The 21,297-nt window shown below is 33.0% G+C and overlaps 2 protein-coding genes across 4 annotated transcripts in view; both read left to right on the top strand.

The window, feature by feature from the left end:
* The window catches only part of LOC108736524 (sodium- and chloride-dependent GABA transporter 1), a 25,380-nt gene extending 18,688 nt beyond the window's left edge, over positions 1–6,692 (top strand). The window contains exons 4-9 of the mRNA XM_018468979.1: positions 3,540–3,778; positions 5,431–5,647; positions 5,709–5,861; positions 5,918–6,121; positions 6,182–6,352; positions 6,424–6,692. Of these exons, the coding sequence (XP_018324481.1) occupies positions 3,540–3,778; positions 5,431–5,647; positions 5,709–5,861; positions 5,918–6,121; positions 6,182–6,352; positions 6,424–6,525 (1,086 nt within the window). The 3' untranslated portion in view covers positions 6,526–6,692. The remainder of the gene's footprint in view (positions 1–3,539; positions 3,779–5,430; positions 5,648–5,708; positions 5,862–5,917; positions 6,122–6,181; positions 6,353–6,423) is intronic.
* Positions 6,693–8,761: 2,069 nt separating this feature from the next.
* LOC108736540 (sodium- and chloride-dependent GABA transporter 1-like) overlaps positions 8,762–21,297 on the top strand; it is a 19,617-nt gene continuing 7,081 nt past the window's right edge. For 2 of the 3 annotated variants that reach the window (XM_025974011.1, XM_025974013.1), the window contains exons 1-7: positions 8,762–8,946; positions 13,891–14,151; positions 16,453–16,716; positions 18,438–18,585; positions 18,682–18,814; positions 18,995–19,233; positions 20,436–20,652. In XM_025974011.1, the coding sequence (XP_025829796.1) occupies positions 13,896–14,151; positions 16,453–16,716; positions 18,438–18,585; positions 18,682–18,814; positions 18,995–19,233; positions 20,436–20,652 (1,257 nt within the window). In that variant the 5' untranslated portion in view covers positions 8,762–8,946; positions 13,891–13,895. The remainder of the gene's footprint in view (positions 8,947–13,890; positions 14,152–16,452; positions 16,717–18,437; positions 18,586–18,681; positions 18,815–18,994; positions 19,234–20,435; positions 20,653–21,297) is intronic. The other variant, XM_025974010.1, reaches the window with a different exon arrangement.

Genomic DNA, 21,297 nt, shown 5'->3' on the forward strand with positions numbered 1-21,297 from the left:
TACTCTTCATTTTCATTTTGAAATTATTAATTGAATCGTAAATATCGGTATTTCTTCTTCTGAAATTTGGATATAAAATTTCAAGGTGAAAATGAAGAGTTGCCTTATCACAAATCATATTAGGTTAAAGTATAGGCAATAGCGACCATTTTGATACTTGATAAATCAAGAAAGGTTTAGTACAAGCTGTGATGTGAATTTTTGAAATAGTCCACTTTTTAACGTTTTCAAACCTTACTACCCAAAAAGAAGCTAAAATATAAAACTGATATATTTTTGATCAGTTAATATATTTAATTAATCTCAAAGCGACTTTTTTTAACTTTACAAGTATTTAAGTTATGACAAATTACCTGTCATTCGGACAAAAAAAGTTATTTAGGTTCTTCTTTCCCAATAGTATAATAAATCCATTCCACTTCAGGACGTTTAGTGACTTTTTTATGCATCTTTTTAAGGGTACACCCCTCGCATATATGATTTATTCTCATCCTATTATAATTAATATCGAAAAATCGTATCGAAACTTTCGAAGTAACAATAGCGGTTCAGAAGGGTTGATCTTTAATACTAAATGCAAATTTGTGATCCTTCGGACTGTCCAGGGCAGTCCGGATTCAAATCACAATGTTAATCTTATTCTACTACATATTATGTAAATTAATTAGACCAAGGCAATTCTAGTACATGGATTGTATAAACCCTTTGTGTTTGGTTTATCTTCATGTTCAATTAATTCTCAAAATACAGGCATTGAAAGTTCACAATTGGGTGCATAATAGTAATTACTATTTTAATAGCCAAATTGATGTAACAATATCCTGACATTAATTACATCAATAATAATCAGAAATTTTAAATAATTAATAACAATGAAATATTTTGACATTTAATAGGGGTTAATATTAAATACCAATGTGAAAATTCATTTTAACTTTTTCCTACTATAAACTACCTCAGGATAATGAAGGAAAATTGTTGCTGTCGTCACACCCCCGCCGGGAATCGAACCTGGGACTTTTGCTTTTACGCACCAATGCTATGACCAGTAAGCTTAGTGTTCGGTTCGAGTTCGATTCCAGGCGAGGACGTGACAATAGCAACAATTTTCCCTCATTAACCTGACGTAGTTTATCGCGAGAAAAAAATTAAAATGAATTTTCACATTGGTAATTAATAACAAAACAAGGACCTCCCAAATTTTAATTTAATTTAGTGTTAAAAATACATCGATTGAACATGAATTGTGACTGAGAAATGCCATTGATATATGTGCATATAAATCAATTTTAGGTAATACTTGGAATACTATAAACTGCTCCTCTATTGAAAGTTCTGCAACTAATATAGCAAATAACACAAAAACTCCGGTGGAAGAATTTTTTGAGTAAGTACCCAACGTACCAAATTAGTTTACCACTAATTAAGATGCTACTTTCGATTTACAGCCGTAATGTACTTGGTATAACGGGAGGAATTGAGGATGTTGGAGGTATACAGTGGAAGCTACTAGTTTGCCTAATTTTTGGATGGACTTTTATCTATATTGTTATAAGAAACGGTTTACATCAAAGTGGAAAGGTAGATTCATACTCACATAAAAGTAGACGTTAATCATTACAGATTTTTTTTTCTTGAGAATGATTTAATAACATTCGCAGTCGAAAAATACATATAGTAATATTATTGAAAGATTGCGTATGAATCAGTTATTCAACGACATATGGCATACATCTTTCGTGGTGGGTAGTATACATAAAATGAAGTAGATGCTAATACGTTGAGAAAAAGTATTTGCTTGGACCTACTTGGTTTTACATACACATAAGTACTCACTACATTTCAAAGCAAATATTTCGTCAGCAAGATAAATGCTACACTAAGGTAGCTACTACAGAGGGCTATACAGGTAGTGTTGTACGTATAATTACTCCCAATACTGTACACTGATGCATATTCACGACCATACAACTTTCAGCTTAGATATACGGCCTCCTCATCATAATAAGCATAAGACTGCTTGGACACGCACTTCTACTCTTTTCTATCATGAGCTAATCTTCGCATTTCCACAAAACTAGAACATCCCACATCCTTAACTATTTGTGAACAGTAATCTAATCTAGGTCTACCTCCTCTACTACTTTTAGCTCCAGTTTCTGCTTCTAATATGCCTGTGACTAGCCCTTCATGCCTGGGAAGGTGTCCTACCAACCTATCCCGCCTATATCTTATTGACTACCATTGAGTCCTCTATTCTTCTATCCTTTCTAATATCTCTTCATTTGTAATATTCTCTATCCACGGTATCCTCATCATTCGCTTGTAACACCACATTTCTTTTAGATCCTCCTTGTTTTTCTTTTGCCTTCATTTCTTCCTTTTTTACGGTCTTTATGAATTCGTAGTGTACTAACGTTGTAGCATCTTTTCTCTCTTATTATAAATAATTTTCAAAGATTTCCATTTCTCTTCACCATCTGTAGAACTTGTTCATTTGTCTTCTTATCCGTCCAGCAAATCCTTTCCATTCGCCTTCAACAGCACATTTCAAAGGCTGCCAGCCATTCTCTATCACGATGTGCCAACTCCTGTTTCTGCTTCTAATATGTCTCTGACTAGACCTTCATGCCTGAGAAGGCGTCCTACCAACCTATCCCGCCTATATCTTATTGACTACCATTGAGTCCTCTATTGTTCTATCCTTTCTAATATCTCTTCATTAGTTATCTTCTCTATCCACGGTATCCTCATCATTCGCTTGTAACACTACATTTCTCCTAGACCTTCTTTGTTTTCCTTTTGTCTTCATTTCTTCCTTCTTTTATAGCCTTTATGAATTCGTCGTGTACTAATGCTGTAGCATTTTTTCTCCCTTATTATAAGTAATTTTCAAAGATTTCTCTTTTTCTTCAGCATCTGTTGAACTTCTTCATTTGTCTTCTTATCCGTCCAGCAAATCCTTCCCATTCGCCTTCAACAGCACATTTAAAAGGCTGTTAGCCATTCTCTATCACGATGTGTCATCGTCCATGTTTTTCCAACTTTTGCTGGCGTTCTTAATGCTTATACAGCACCTACATTAAGTAACCTTATGTAGCTTCTGTCATATCTTCAGTCTTCAGCAAATTTCTGAGTGCAACATAATATTAGTAACGCTCTTACGGCTGGCGTCGTATATTAAACAACCCTGTGTGGTTTCCATTCCTAACTAGTCTTTTTAGTCATACTAATAAAATCATTTGATGTCTATGGGACACTAATGCTCCCTATTTGGAATAACTTTTATTTACATATACAGAGTTAGCGCTCTTTGTGCAGTCTTCATAATCTACAACCCTTCATGGTAGCAAACATTGTATTTTCTACTATACAAATTGTCATTACTTTTTAGATTGGTTGATGACATAAGCGCAATCTTTCAGTAATTTTATAATGTCTACCTGCGAGTATTGTTAAGTCATTGTGGATTATGTGCCTATAAGAAACTTCATTTTTATTTATAAGAATTGCTCTTTATAATTTATAAATCTTTAAAGATAATTTGGTTTACGGCACTTTTCCCATATGTCGTACTTTTTATACTTTTAATACGTGCGATTACGTTGGATGGAGCTATGGATGGCATGTATCATTTTATTATTCCACGTTGGGAAGAATTACTTAAGCCTGAACCATGGTTAGAAGGTGCTACCCAGATTTTCTTCGCTTATAACATTGGTTGTGCCGCTCTACCCGTTCTTGGTTCATATAATAGTTTTCATCATAACTTTTACAAGTAAGGAAACAATTTATTAGACTATACTTGCAAAAATATAAAAAAAGAAATACCATTAAATGATTCGGAAAAGGCTTAGAGAAATACTCGACCAAAACTGAGGAGTTAACAGGTGAAGAACGGTAATTCGAATCAATAAAACATTTTTGAATTGAAAACAGATAATAGTTTATTTTCATCCTCTTCTTAGCTTTCTGCTCGATATTTTTGAGTTCTCCTCAGAGATAATCAAATATGAAATATAAGGTTCATGGAAGAATCTAGATTTCCGGATTCTAACCGTGTCTTCTTGATGACGGATCACGGTGACGTCAAAAGTGCTCGAAGTTTCGTCTCTTACCACGAGGATATCTTCAGGAATATCATGTTGTCGATGCAAGATCTCCAACGCTGGTGTTGAACTAACCAAGAATCATCTGACAGTGGCTTATATAGTTGTTCCATCGTCACGTATTCTTCAATAACCATTTCCAAGCTGCGTCCAGGTGATACTCATCGTCGTTGTTGGGATTATTCGCGTGTTTGAGTATCTCCAGTGCTTCCTTGATAACCCTGGGGAAGCTGTGGCTATCACTGTAGCTCCTTTGTCTCGAGCATGTTCTGCTAACGACAACTTGCTGCATTGTTTCGGTCGAACGGATCTCTCATGTTCTTTAGTCCTTGTTGCGATGGATCTATCTGTTTCCTCGGTGTATTCCTTTCCACAGGAGCACGGTATCCGGTAGACGCCCTCAGATTCCAGTGGAACAACATTTTGCACACATGCAAGCTGGTCTCTAAGTTTACTAAACGTGTCAAAGATTACCTTGACGCCTTCCCTCTGCAGAATTCGACCGATTTTGTCCGTTACTCCTTTGGCGAATAACAGAGATGCTGTGTGGACTTCTTCAGCGGCCTTGAGTGCCGGTCTGCGAGATTTTTGATATTTCTATATTGTGCAATTCACATCACGCCTCCGAATTCATTAGAGATAAGTATGACAGTGATGAAACGAAGAAGAAAGAATAAGTTTGCGAAAAGGTACATTTTTCAAACATGCACAAATCTTTATCATAACAAAATATAAAAGAATCACCAATATTTGGTCAAATAATGACCTAAGAAACATGTTGAATATTAAATATGTTTTTCTTTATCTTTCTGTGTGAAAGACTTGTGCATGCTTAAAAAAATGCGCTGATTGTACCCAACATTTGACAATTCTTTAATTCTGAGGAGAGCTCCAAAATATCGAGCTGAAGGGGACTACCATAAACAATTAACCATCTTCTACTCAAAAATTTCTTTATTGACTCGAATATCATTCTTCATCTGTTAATTTAACTTCACACCGAGTATTCTGCCCTGTAAAACTGAAGAGTTTAAGTTTAAGAGTTAAAAAACATGAACGAATCAGTTCTTATTATGTCAAAGTTTGTTAGCTCAAATCGTGGTAATAATTATTCTGACTCTTGGAGGGGAAAGCACTAATAAAAAATAAAAGATAATGATTTCAGTAACTTTTTTTTTATATTATTTGATTAGGAATACTAAATTGAATAATACTAATCAGGTGATCTACATCACATTATGGTACCGAAAGTAGTTAACTATATTCCTTTATTAGGGGGCCTATTGCAATTTTATCAAATAATTAATTATTTTGTCTTCAGGGACGCATTCATCACATGTATAGTTAACACCCTGACATCAATTGTGGCAGGATGCGTTACTTTCAGTATTCTTGGTTATCTCGCTTTAGAAAAGGGTACGACTGTACCGGAAGTGGTGACAAGTGGACCAGGACTCGTATTCTTAACATACCCGGAAGTTGTATTAAAATTGCCGTGGTCAATGCTTTGGACATTATTGTTCTTCTTTATGCTACTAGTAAGCACATATATTTCGGTCTTTAATGCAAAATATTATTTAAGTGTTTTAATTTCCTTAGGTGTTGGGTTTAGATTGTGGATTTTGTCTAGTGGAGGCCTTTATAGCGGGCATTCTCGACAATTGGTCTGAAACCCTCAGGCCCCACAAAGAAGTTTTTAGAGTTGTAGTTTGCTTTATAATGTTTCTGCTAGGCATTCCAATGATCATGCAGGTACACATTAAATGGTTTTAAAAAACCAATTGGTATAGGATTTACTTTTATTTTAGGGCGGCATGTACGTTTTCCAATTAATGGATTACTATTCTGCCAGTGGTATGTCACTGCTTTGGGTATGTTTCTTTCAAACAGTGGCAATATCGTGGGTTTTTGGAACCAATAGGTTGTCAGACTGCGTCGAGCAGATGTTAGGATTTCGACCAGGAAAGTTTTGGACAATATGCTGGCAGTATTTCGCCCCATTCGTTATGATAGTAAGAAAACTGTAGTTGGTAGAGTTAATATTGTTTCGAATGGGATTATTTTGGTTTCAGATTATTTTCGTTGCTCAGTGTTTTCAGTTCCAACCACTTACGTATGGTGATTCATATGAGTATCCATGGTGGGCAAAGATAATAGGTTTCGGTTTAAGTTTTTCGTCGATGATGTGGATTCCTTTTTACGCGATTTTTTATTTACTAAAAAGACCTGGAACGATTTGGGAGGTAAGTTTTTAATGAATCATTTTTTAATGAAAATATTTGCATTTAGGAAGATACAGTTGTTTTTATTTTAGAATTTAAAGGAAGGACTAAAACCGGACATCAAACTGAGAAGACTTTCAATGCGAACTAAAGATAAAATACTTATTTCGGAAAGTACAGTTGTCGATTTTTAATACAGCATATTCGATTTAATATTATGGCTGTTATTAAATATTTTATACAGTGATAGATATACATATATTTTCATATTACTGAGATATAGTATTGTGTGATACTACATTACTGTTAAGCTTATTAAATTATTTTACTATGTTTCAAAACTAAATAAAAACACATGAATTATGAACTTTCTTTTATTATGCTGCAAACTTGTTAAGGTCCTCTGTAATTAACCTTCAGATTAAAGTTTACAAAATCAAGAGAATATTTCTCAAAAAGGATTAATTTTTTGAACGATTAAAATGTCAATACATATTTTAAGAAATATAAGCATTTGTTTGAAGAGTATGCACTCTTTTTAGAAGTCGTTACAGAATGAGTCCGATATAAAAACGTTTGAGCTGATAGGTAATAGTTTCGATCTAAATGGAGATTCACAAGAGTATCTACTTAAAAAAAACTTTTTGGTGTTTCATTCCCACCAGCCAGTAATGCTGGTGGCGGGCAGTCCCTCCAAACTATGCCGGAAGGTAGGGGGGAAGACCCTCTTCAGCCTCCTTTCAGGAATTGTGGGAATGGGTGGGTGGTGGTTCGGGTGAGAAAGATGAGACGGACGAAATGAAAACAGAAGAGAATGAAAGTTTATATGTGGAATATTACTTTCCCAGGATTTATCCAAGGAAACCACAGAAAAACTTGGATCAAGACAGACGGACCCGGAACCGAATCGGCGTCGTCCCGAATGTTAAGCAATAATCTAAACCTTTAGGCCATGCAACTTTGTGAGTACCTATAGAAAATAGTAAATTTTATACTCCGTATCACGTGAAGTGGAGGTTCAAGCAATAAAACTGTCAAGAAGTGACCACCCTTGTTTACGCATTTCTGGAATTACAATATTACGGCATTATTCAAACGATACACGTTTTGTATCTAGTTAACCACTTGTGCCTTCTCTTTTATCGAAATCAAAACGGAGGTTCTATAACACATTTTGTCAATTCTCAGCTGGACAGACATACTCACTAAGAAGTATTATCCCTTAAAATTGTCACTAAATAAAATTAGGACCGTCCTCTTGATGGGTCCGACGTCAGTCATTCGACGTGGTAAGCTTATAAATCTTTTGAATGTTTTGCTGCCTGAGCCGCCACTTTATGATGATACAGACTTTAGTTACTTTTTTCGTACTGTTGAGAATGATTCATAGGCCAAAACAATTGTCAACTGTTTAATTAACTTAACCAGTTAAAATATTCCTCTTTTATGGTTCTCTTAAGTAAGATGTTTGTCGGGGAATATACCTACATCCACATTTAACTAAACATAATAAAGTATAACATTTATTAATCGAACAAGGTATGAGTTTTCATTGATGCTTATTCAAATTTTAGTCGGATATTATTATTATTTTCTGGTTTTCTTCTGGAACGATTTGGGAAGTAAATTTTTAATGAATCGTTTTTTATTTGTACATATTTTTGGTTAGTTTTTATACTATACAAATATAGCGCGATGAAAAAAAAAACACTAACACAGAATTAGTTTTTTAAGACTTTTAATAAGCACAGGAGAAGTTGAAGAAATTATTTCCAGTACAATGTAACAGGAACAATAGCGAAGACAATAATGATGATAACAATGTATACGAAAACTTACTAAGTAGCTGAAGGAAAATAACTAGCAGAACCCAATTTTGAAATCGAAAGTATGGGTACTTATTATTAAAGATTGACAAGGAGAAGGGTAGTTTAGAAGAAAGACAGAAAGTACAGATACTGACGGTAAAAGTTCTCAGAACTAAATAGAATGGAATGTTTTTGCGGGAGAAACCAGATTGTTAGTAAATACAAGTCAGGGTGCATGCAGGTATAGGGGTTCCATGTGATGAAGCATGCTCAAGCGTTGGAAGTTAAAATTGAAAGTAAAGATACAGAAAGAACATAAATTTTAGAAAACAAATTCAATTATCTACAATATATACAGTTCGCTACAATAGGAAGATACATTTTTTTTTATTTTAGAAAAAGGCACTAAAACCGGATATCAAACTAAGATTTTTATTATTATTATTATTAGTATTATCATCGGTATGGATATGCTGATTCTACTGTTACAACCAACCTATTGTATAGCGTATAGGATAGCAAAATATTATACAATCTCATCGTTTAATATTTTAGACAGAGTATGTTTAGTAATGGGTGACCAACTATGCTACAACTTTTTTTATCACTCATGTTCGAATATTGAACTTCACAAAATAGTTCTTCGACATTTATACACCTAAGAAACTCCATTGTGCTACTCATGCTAGTTCTGAAAATCTCATTGCAGAAATAGGTCTATGCTTAATTCGTTTCGGGCTTCGAAGCCGTTAAGTCGTCTTTAGTAACGTGAGTGTTTTGCTGTGTACGTATGTCTGCTTTTTATAGGTGAGTCAGACATGCTCTTGAAATGCCTTTTCAAACTAAATTTAAATTTAAACTGGCATATTTTTACTGTCATTTTAATTAACTGCGAATGCTTTTTTGAGCATCTATTTTCATTTTAATTGTGAACTGTATACGATCGGTCGGTCACCAGTATATTCATGAACTGCAACAGATGTTTAGGATCCAATTAAAATTTTGATTTAAATATAGTACGCTCATTCATCTGTGTATTTATTTAAAATCACATATTATTCATTGAATAAAAATTACGCGAGGAATATTCAAATTATAGTTTATATAAATTGACAAAAAAATTGTACCTACCCGACAATTCCATAAATTGCTTCCTACAGCAAGGGAGTTTATGTAATTGTAAAACTAATTTAAAAACTACTTGTTTTCGAATTATATTTAGCAGGTAGATATTAATAAGTAACCTTTAATTTATTTTAGCTTCAAAGTTTGTGAAAAAATGATGCAAAAGTAGCAAATGTTACTTTGAATTTCTTATAAGATGCGGAATAACTAAATGTTACATTTTCATTTTCCTTATTACCTATATGAGTAGTCACTGTTTTTCATTTAGAAAATTTGAGCTGTATTGATTATAAAGTTTATTTGAAATAATATTGCAAGTCTGCCATTTATGAGAAAAAGTGAAATCAAATGTTACTAATAGTCAGAAGATTAAACTCTTAGTCAGCAGTTTGTTTGTATGTACATACCTATGAATATTGTTGCTTATTAATGATGTATTGTTACCTACTTCGCTGCTGGAATTTATCAACTTTGATAGCTCGTTCATTTTAAATTTTGTAACATACTTCAGAAAGTGATATGCTTATAAGTATTTAAGTCTATAATGTTCTTCTTTATTACGAAAAGCAGTTATGATGCATTCGATTAAAAATTTTGTTGAATAAATTTGAAAATATCACATGGTTAAACCAGAAATAATCCTAGAAATACTTGTCAAAATTATTTTAAAAAAAATCATTTCAATTTTTTTGAATTACTTACAGGTAGGAACGTTGTTAAAAAGGATATATAATTAGGAGAATATTAAACACTAGTTTTAAATAAATAATTACTAAAGTTTATGATGAGGATAACGTGGGTAGAAAAGGTTAGAAATGAAGAGGTATTAGAAAGAATAGGAGAACAGAGGACTCTGTGGAAGCCAATAAAAAATAGGCGAGATAGGTTGGTAGGACACCTCAGGCATGAAGGTCTAGTCAGAGACATATTAGAGGCAGAAACAGGAGTTAGGAGGGGTAGAGGTAGACCTAGGTTAGATTACTGTTCGCAAATAGTCAAGGATGTGGGTTGTTCTAGTTTTACGGAAATGCGAAGTTTAGACAGGAAAGAGTACGTGTTCAACCAGTCTTAGGACTGACGACCTTATGATGATGATGAAAGTTTATGAACACGAAAAAGTAATAAAAGATTTTCTAACTCATGTTCCCTTTTAAAAAAGTCTAAAAAGGGACACCTACTACAAAAGAGTCATCAAGTCCTTTTGAATAAAATCAATAGGTAGGTGTACCTCACAATTTATCAAGGAATTAATAACATAAACACAGTAAAACTCGATTATAACCTACCTAATGAGACTTCAAGAATCGGTACGTTCTCTTACAATTGTTTTCTGAAAAATTATAATTTTATTAGATGTTAATAAAAGCGCAAATGGTAGGTATACATCTTTCTAATTGGTTCTTAAAAATTAAAAACATAACTCAAGATAGTTCTTGTGTAAATCAAAGAATTTTTTAATTTTATTAATTGTATCAAAAAATTATTGAAATAAAAAAACAAACAACTATTTTAATTTTTTTTAAATTTTGATGGTGATTTATAGGAACTGCGGTTTGTGTGTAGTCGAAATTCGACCAATCAAGACTGGCATGCATTTCACGTATTTACGAATAAATTAACCTCAACATTTTATTCTTTAATACATTCTGCAGCTAAAATTAAATAGGTAATAGATAATTTCTTACCAATAGAAAATAAAATTATGTACCTATTACGTTTTTATTAAAAAATGTGCTACAAAAGTTTGTCACGCAAAAACTCACTACACTAATGTCTTTGTTTTATTCAATATTTAACACGTTTATATTTTGCATTTATTTTTTTTGTGATAAACACGTTTTAAAATTTGTATACATTTTTTATTAAATTATTTGGTGAGAGTAAAAAAATATAGCTGTGCTGATAAGGGCTATTTTTACCCGTATTCAATAAGAAAATGTATTGATTGTGAGTAGATACTTTTTACAATAGTTCAGGATATGTGGTTTCTCATACAAGACTCAAAAAATATTTTTTATATGTAGCAGTATTAGCATCTAGCAAGGTGGAGTTAGAAATAGCTTTAAATAAATAGGAAGCAGCATTAACGAAACAGTATGAAAATAAATAAAAGTAAAACAAAAATACTTGTATGCAAGAGAAGAAAAAATTAAGAAATGAGCGAATATAATGATAGGAAACGAAAAATTAGAAGAAGTGGCCGACTTTAGGTGTCTAGGAAGTCAGATAAGTCAGGACGGAAGGAGCAGTAAGGATATAAAGCAGAGGATAGTGCCTTCAAGAAAATGCTCGTGAACGATTAATTTAGAAATTCGAAAAAGGTTGTTAAAGGTGTATATTTGGAGCACGCCGCTGTACGGGTGCGAAATATGAGCAGTGGGCGCGGCGGTAAAGAAAAGGTTAGAGGCGTTCGAAATGTGGTGTTACAGGCTAATGGTAAGGATACCGTGGATAGAGAAGGTTAGAAATGAAGAGGTATTAGAAAGAATAGGAGAACAGAGGACTCTATGGAAGTCAATAAGAAATAGGCGAGATAGGTTAGTAGAACACCTTCTCAGGCATGAACGTCTAATCAGAGACATATTAGAGGCAGAAACGAAAGTTAGGGGTAGAGGTAGACCTAGATTAGATTACTGTTCGTAAATGGTTAAGGATTGGGATATGCGAAGATTAGCTCAGAATAGGAATGAGTGGAGGTATGTGTCCAATCAGTCTTAGGACTGACGAGCTTATGATGATGATGTAACAAATGTAGATCCGAAATTTTTTTTGAATTACAGATATTTTTAAAACATGAAATATGCCCAAGAAATTCAGAAAGTCACAATTCCTTCAAAAATATTTTCAGATCAATACTTCTAAATTGTTTAATATTTTACGTAGATACAGTACATAAAGAAACGCAGTAATGCGAGCTCTTGAAAAGAAAACAGCATATTTTGAATGATTATAAAGAGTAGTCAGCAAAAAGCGGTCCTCATCAGCCCGCTTCCTTCGAAATGTTTTTGGTCAGGTACCTCCCTTGCTAATAATTTCGAAATTTTACCTGCAGATAACATCAGCTTGTAGCGAAACCCCTGTAATGTAAACCATAATTTATGACCCATCTTCCGATAAAGCAACCTGCTTTATCTCCTAATTATCCACGTAGGGCTATCACCTGTTTACCCTCGAAGTTAAGTAAACTGGCGCCATAAAAGGATAATAAACTTTAGAAAGCACGCGCATAAACAGGAACTTTCGATTTTGGCATTTCCGCTACAGTCAAAGGAGATAAGAAATGGCATTGTTAAAAGCGAGTTTACAGGTATATTTAAGAGTAAATATTAATTTTAGTATTTGTGAAGAAAAACGGAATATAGCAAAAATAAATAAAAAAAAAAACGAAAATGTGGATATTTTAATGGCGACGAAATAAAGGCCTGATGGTAGACTATTTTTATAATGCTATTTTAACTTCTCTCAAATATGTTATATATATCACAGTCAATGCACCGTATTAGTAGCGGCTTGCGAATGTGTTATACGTGATGATACAAATACCTTCAATGTAATATTATCGAAGTTTAATACTTTTATTGCAAGAGGAATACGTAGAAAAAACGAAGCGGCGTATCCCAAAGTCACTACAAATGACTAACGTTAATAATTCCTTTACGATTTTTTACTTGGAATAATTAAAGAAATGCCTATAAAACATTTTTTAGATTAAAGGTTATAACATTGGACTCTAAGGATAATGTTTGCATACATGCAAGTAATGACGTATATGAGGGGCTCCTATATAGTTAAATTATGTACAATTTTGGCAGTTAGAACTTTTTATACGACAAAGCATAGTGCATAGAACGTTTTTATGTAAAAATCGGGATTTTGGAAAAAATACGACTTAAGTCTTTTCAAATTTTTACTCTACAATTAATCCCTTTTCGAAATGCATGGTGTGCGCTAGAGATGCACCTGATAGTAATTTTTCTGGGTACTAAATAACCAGCAACCGGTCATATTCATCCCACGTTTCGTTTGTTTTCCCTTTTTACTTAATATCAACACCTTTTATTTTATCGGATAAAGAGGTAGAATTTTGTAAAATGTTGAAATAGGTATGTATGTCACTAATTTTATATGAAAAAGCATTAAAGGCAAGTTTCAGGTAAATCTGCCTAAAAATAAAACACCATACTTAACCATACTTCGACAACATTACGTTTAGCTGTTACTTGCGTTTTGTTATTTCATGTCAGTTACGTTTTGTAACAAATGAACGGTTAGACTGATCTTTGGACTGATAAATTATTCGTTTTGCTGTCAGTTGCTTTTTGTCATTCCATGTAGTTGCGTTTTCTTATACCTACCGCTGGATCTAAGCTACCTCCCCACCAATTTCCAGCCAAATCGGTTCAGCCGTTCTTGAGTTATAAATAGTGTACCTAAATTTCTAAAACGACTTTCTTTTATATATAGATAGATTTTTTACCGATAAAAGCATGATATAAAAACCTGACAACATTCAATTGTTTAAACAAATTGATATAACAAACAATTTTTGCAATAAATTAAACTGTGTACAGTTCAAAGGACTGTTTCCGCATAGAAAATTGGTTTGGATAAATATTTGTATTTCAGGTAAAATGTCGGAAAATCTGTGCGAATACACGACCGAATCTGAAAATAGAATGATCGAGGGACAAAGTGGAAAAGCAAGTTCACCGTTCTGCACGATCACATACGTTGCACCCCCAAAAGAAGATGACGACGACGACGACGACGAACTCGACAGAGGAGGCTGGGAAAGTAGATGGGATTTCCTTTTTTCTTGCATAAGTTTATCTGTGGGACTCGGAAACGTGTGGAGATTTCCGTATTTATGCTACAAAAACGGAGGAGGTATTTGATTTTCGGCTAATAGGTCGCTGTAATATTAACCGCACCGTGTATTAAACTATAGAACTCGTTCTATCCTTGAAATCCAATAAAGGCAGTTTGAAAGTATGTCACTCTATCTATGTTTCAATCAATCTTTGTTGATTTGTTTGTGGAATTTTCATATGCATATTTTTTTCTGTCTTTAGAAAAAACACATATGAAAAATATTAAACAACTGAAGTATTTAAGGTACTATAAATAAGGTTCAAGGGTTAGCCTAATATGAAAATACAACTGATTGCATAATTGGTGGTGTAGAAAAATAAATTCACGCTTTCTATTACATATATCGTATTTATGTGCACAATTAAAAAATATTCGTACCTGTACAGGGTGTTTCTAAAATAAGTAGAAAGCTTTGGAGGGTATTAACCAGATGCAATAGGGAATCGCAGGGTGAGTAGAGCAGCGTGGTTAAGGTATAAAAAATCTGTAAAAAAACAAGATGGAATTGCAATTTGAAGCCGGTCCTCGATGTGAGTTGATAACGTGTAGAGAAATTACGACAACTAAGCAACTGCATCGATGAAAAATGTAAATAGTGGCGGTTGTGGAACAAAGTAAATATCAACAGCCTACTACTACGGTATTACACATAATAATCTTTAGACGCACATTGAGATAACAATTAATCAATATCTACTTTTTTCATCGCTGGTACTATGCAGTATCATTCTCCGGATAGGTAACAGTAATTTTATTACATTTCTAAATCACCATTAAGGTATTGCGAAGGTGAATTATCTTTTTTAAGGGTAATTGGCCAAAACCCCTATCCTCCATTAGTAGAATTAAGTAAATATACACACACAAAAATTATTTTTGAGTAGCACAAGAACGCCCGGCATTTGGCATACTTCATTTGCAGCGATCATATACGGTAGTGCAAATCAATAGCGTTCTGCACTGGAATTTGTTACACACGCTGTTTCATACAATCCCATTCAAAGAGATCAGAAGAATTTGGGTCAAGACTACGCGTCCGCTAGGGTGCACGATCCTTACGTTCAATCCAGCGTCTAGGAAAATGTTCGTCTAGAAACTCACGCATTGGTCAATGCAATAATATCATTCTGCACTGACCTACGGCACTAACACATTGACCTACTTTTAATGACTTCGACTGTCTACATACGTATTTTTTGCGGCTGTAAACGTAAACATCGTCAATCTAATCTAACAAATAAGAAACAATACATGAGTACAAAAATATAAAAGAAATGCAACACGGATGCTGCTAAGTAGCAGCTGATTGAAACTGCTCTGCGTGATCCTATTAGGCTGGATTAAGTTTTGTTCTTTTCGAAAGCGCTAGGTTTTCGGACTACCAAACATTTACTTAATGTTTTTGTTTTATAGTGGTCCATCATTTCCTGAAGGTGTGCTACTTATTTCAGAAACACCTCTACTTGAAATTACTTTTAACGAGTTGTCAACACTTGCTGCAAACTAAGTACCTACCAACAAAAGTTATGTTTTTGCATCACTCTGTAAAGTGCTATGATCTACCAAAAAGTTATAAAATAATTTGAATATGATTAGTTAAAACATCATTTTACTTAAATTAAGTACAATTAAAGATCACAGTTGTTTAAAGTCAATTTAAACCAGAAAAATTCACATCATCAGATCTACATTTTATCCCTTAGGCTTTTGATGTAATAAAAGTGATGTAGCAGAATAATTATCGAAATTGTTTATCAATAAAACGGAGTATGTGAGCACAACAATACACATTAGCAGGCAATAAACGGTCGGAAAGCGTACAAATGTTTCGAATGAACTCGTAACTGTTTGTGGCAAGGCATAACGAGCAATTTAAATTGATTTGAATTCAAATTAATGTTACTTATCGATCGATCTCGCTTAATGCGAAGAGCTAGATGAAACCAATTTAAATTAACTACCAATAGTGAATTCTGTCCGAGACAAAAAAAAAACTAAAAACTATGAAGTTAATATTTTTTTACGAAAATAAAAAACAATTGCAATTAAAAAAAAGGTTAAAGGCAGAAATTTAACTGGGATTTTATGTTTGGGAGTTATTTTTCATTTAGACATACATTTGACATGTATTTAATTGTAAGAAACGAATGAGGTTTGTGGTGACCCATTAGTTGTATTGAAATTTGAAAAGTCCGAGGTTGAAAATTTCGTTTGGATTTGAAAACTTCTAATAGAGCGAAAAACTTCACTAAAACCGCAAATAAATTAAATTACATTTAATATGAATATATATGTAATAATTAATTAACTTTTTAGGTGCCTTTTTAGTAACTTATGGCATAGCCATGGTACTGTGTGGGATACCACTATTTTTTCAAGAAGTCGCAGTAGGTCAATATTTAGGATCTGGAGGATTAACTTTTGTTGGACAACTATGCCCTCTATTAAAAGGGGTTGGATACGCTACAATGACTCTGGTATTCCTCTTGGATGTCTATTATTGTATTATTATTTCTTGGACATTGTATTACATAATGAGCACATTTGTTTATATGCCAAATCTGCCTTGGAGATCGTGTGGTAAGTTTCACTTTAATAAGTATCTATTACAAAATTATAAAAAATCTGTTTACCATACTCTTATTTTTATTAACCTGCAAATCGAATATTCAAGCACAATAGTTACTAGCTCAATCTCATTTGCCTTATCCAATTAGGGCTGATTGGTAGAAAAATTTCACAAAAGTTTCCAAGCAGTAAGAAATTGCCATCTACTTTTACATAACCGTCCCGTATCCTTACAATTTTTTCAACTTAAATAATGTAATTGAATAATGATTTTGTTTTTAAACAAAAAATGTGCTACTGGGAAACGTAGGCATTTTTGTACTGTTAAAAAGATCTAATCGTAAACAATCAAAAAATTCTAAGTATTATGAGTGAATTACAATATTTTGGGAATGTTTCGGATAGAAGTTTTATGTTTTCAAGGGGCAAACATCTGGCGACCTTCAGTTTGACCTTCAAAATCATTTGAAAATCAAGATGTTTTTAATGGAAATTCATATTTGAAATAGGAAATACATTACCTTTGAAGTTTGTATGCTCTACATTTCCCATAAATATGTTCCTACTAAAAAATTATAAACAAATCGGCTCCAAAGGTATTTCTGATTTTAAAATTGTCCATTCTTTTAATTGCAGATAGGATCTAAAGTATGTATTCCCATTAAAAGAAATTAATTGATCATAAGGGTGCACTCAAAGTCACCAGCTGATTATCCCTTTGAAAACATACAACATTTGTGTAAAAATTCGTTCAAACCAATGAGATTCAGTCATGATGCATTTTAAGTTTTTAATTATTCATATTCTCATAAATATTCCGCTCCCGAAATAAAAATGTTCAGTCTCCTAGAGTCTCTGAACGAGAGACTCGAGTCGCTCATAGAGAGATCCTCATTTCGTATCCAGTCTCTGAACGAGAGACTCGAATCTCGAAACGAGAGGCTCGAATGTCTCAATAAGTGGTGTCTCGATAGGCATGGTTAAAAATTTTCTAAGTTCAACATCATTCAGAGATCCCAGTCTTTCTACGAGAGACTTAAGTCTCTCAATTTTTCAGTTTTATTCATTCAGTCTCTCTGTGAGAGACTCCAATCTCTAAATTCACAATTTTATCGTTCGAGTCTCTTATATAGAGACTGTGAGAGATCCATAAAAACACCTAGGCAATAACTGAAAGACTGTGAAAGATTGTGAGAGACGTTTTCAGAGATGCTGAAAGACCCTGAAAGACTCTGAGAGACTGGAGAGACTGAAAATTTTTGTCCAGGGCTCTCTCCATTGTTGCAGTCAAAAATATGCATTCTTATTTAAAAAAAAGGATTGAACCGCAAATTACGTTGAAGGTATCGATACCTTGACACATCCAACATCACCACCGCTTTTGAAAGCATACAATTTTTGCCTAAAACCTTTTCTAAAATAATGAGATCCAATCAAGTTATTTCATTGTCTCAGGATAAACGATTCACCCTATAGTATATGTATTTTAACAAGTTTATTGCTGTATTTGCGAAGTTGTTTGTAGAATATTTTGTGGAAAACCTTTTCTCCCGTGAAATCAAATGCCACAACAAAAGCAAAACGAGGTGCAGGTCTGAATTTCAGCAGATGCCGGGAAACAACTTACAGTATCCCTAAATCTATTCTCTTATATGACCCTAGAGAACAATAATAGCAACTCCACTGTTTGCGAATAAAGTTATTTACTTGCTGAGGAAATTCTCTCTTTGTAGATAATTCGTGGAATACCGAACGATGTTCTAATATTGATAATCTGAAGAATTATAACGGTACCATCATGTTCAATAATTTAAAAAATGTTTCTATAACGATGGCAAATGCATCTGAAATGATGTCGACTGCAGTTGAAGAATTTTTTGAGTAAGTAACTTTCAAATTTCAACTCTTACGCATATCTTATCATAAATAATAAACTGTAGATACAAAATAAAATCAAATTATTCAAAATACTTACAGGCGCAATGTATTGAGCATAACAAACGGTATATCAGAATTTGGTGGGATCCAATGGAAATTGTTAATTTGTTTAGGATTAGGATGGCTTTTGATATACTGGGTGATAAGGAACGGTTTGCATCAAAGTGGAAAAGTAAATAACTCTCGTTTTAAATTGCTGCAATTAAATTTCATTATTTGAATCAGAAAAACTGAAATCAGATTTCATTATTGTTACACACAGTATTTGTTATTTAATTACCATCATTATTTTGGCATCAATAAATTAATTTAATTAGCATTTACCGAATATATATTTTTATTTAAATTTCAGATTATTTGGTTTACGGCACTCTTCCCTTACGTTGTACTATTCGTACTTTTGTTTAGAGCATTGACCCTCGAAGGGGCAATTGATGGGCTGTGGTACTTCGTCGTACCCCGATGGGAAGAATTGTTAACTCCACAGCCCTGGATGGAAGGAGCAACACAAATATTTTTTGCCTACAGCATCGGCTGTGGAGCTTTACCTGTGTTGGGCTCTTATAATAAATTTCATCATAACTGTTATAGGTAACATTGATAGAAGTATTCTTTTTGTACAATTTTAAAAATCAGTGCCGCACATTACAGAAAATGAGAAAATTCGAATTTTTTGAAGTGAAACTTCTTTACGCACGATAGGGTAAGTTCGTTTCGTGCGAGTTGCTATGTAACGAAATCATGCAACGCATTTCCCCCGCTGTCTGTCCCTATGTATGCTTAGATCTTCAAAACTACGCAACGGATTTTAATGCGGTTTATTTTAATAGGTAGAGTAATTTAAGAGGAAGGTTTATATGTATAATACATGCATAATATAGCAGAGAAACACTGATAATTTTAGAGGTTTGTAATGTAATGTCGTAAATAAACACATTTTTTTTCGCTTACATTGCAAACGCTGGCTGAACCCTACGAGATAGATCAAAATTATATACTACAGTATTGTACACCTTAAAAAGGTCTACAAAAAAGTCCGCGATGGTATATGTCTATCTCTTAGGGATACCCACAATAACCCTTTTTTATACTTTACTTTTTACGAGAAATAATGGTTTATTTACGAAGCGATTTTAAGCAATACAGCATTAATCCTTATCCAATTAAGTACTTTTAAATACATTGTGAATTTAATATAGATCAATATTTCCCTTTACAGCATGTAATTTAAATAAATATTTTCGAAGATATTACAGACTTAAAATGAAGGGACATAGCGGTTACGGCGGTACCGGCCAGTTTGTATTGTTTAATTACAAAAAAGCTGTGATTGTTGTATATAAAGACATTCTATAGTATATTTACTATCAGCATTGCACCCGTGCGAAGCATAGTGTGCAAATAATACCATTAAACTAATTCCTTAACCCCTATCCTGATATGTTTGTGTGTTTGAAGAAGTTTCACACCAGTAGCGTGTAGTATAATTACACGTTGTATTTTTTTTTAACTATTCATATAACGTCTAGTGCAGTACATGTCGGTATATTATATACCCAAAAGCATGTTCAAATTGTATATAAAATTGTAATAAAACGGTTAGCAATTTTTTTATTTTAATTTTCGATTTTGAGTTAGTTCATTCTACCGTTGTAAATAACAGAAAACTACTTAGTTTAAAAACATTTTAGTGCCTTTAATTGGTTAAATTTTTGTATTCATCTGGTCCATTTAAATGAAAATTTAGTTTGATATTATGCTCTTACTGTAACTGAAGGCTAATAATTTTTTAGAGATGCTGTAATTACTTGTATTGTTAACACATTCACTTCCATAATTGCTGGTTGTGTTACATTTGCCATTTTGGGTTATTTAGCTTTCGAAAAGGACACTACTGTAGCTGAGGTTGTGACAAGTGGACCAGGGTTGGTCTTCTTGACCTATCCAGAAGTTGTACTAAAACTTCCGTGGGCTGCATTTTGGACATTAATGTTCTTTTTTATGCTTTTGGTATGTAAATTTTTAAAATATTTAATTTCTTTTTTATTGTTTATTATTATATGAAAATCAGAGAAGCGCAAATGGAAACCAAATCAAATATTCATAGTTTAAATTAGAAATTTTCTATTGGAATTTTTATTGTTAATTCCACATTAATTAATCACTATCTGTACATATTATTATTATTGCCAGTGCCGTTATTACAAATTCAAATAGTTAAAAACACATCCAATAATATGCATTAAAAATGACAAAGAATTAATTTCTGTTTTATCAGTTAGTTATCAAAAGTACGTTCAAAAATTAAAATTTGATTTAAAAAATTCCCTAACGTCTATTCAATGGTAATTAATAAAAATAATCAGGTTCTCTGTTAGTAAAGGGTAAAAAATACCGAAAAGAATAGTTTTATTAAACCAAACTTAACAATCGCTAAGCTTTAAATTTAGGTCAAACTTGATGTCCAGTTGAACATGAAAAATCGATAATTCATTATTTAGGAAACAGGTCCAGTAGAATATTCTATCGAAAATTAGTAATTAACAGCTTTTGTTAGACATAAGTAATTTATAACAAAATTTTTTCCATTGAATGACTAAATAATATATAGGGTTGTTCGGAAAGTCATTTCGTTTTTTTTTTGTGGAAATGAAA

This window comes from Agrilus planipennis, unplaced genomic scaffold (assembly GCF_000699045.2).
Source record: "Agrilus planipennis isolate EAB-ADULT unplaced genomic scaffold, Apla_2.0 scaffold130, whole genome shotgun sequence".
Lineage (NCBI taxonomy): Eukaryota > Metazoa > Arthropoda > Insecta > Coleoptera > Buprestidae > Agrilus > Agrilus planipennis.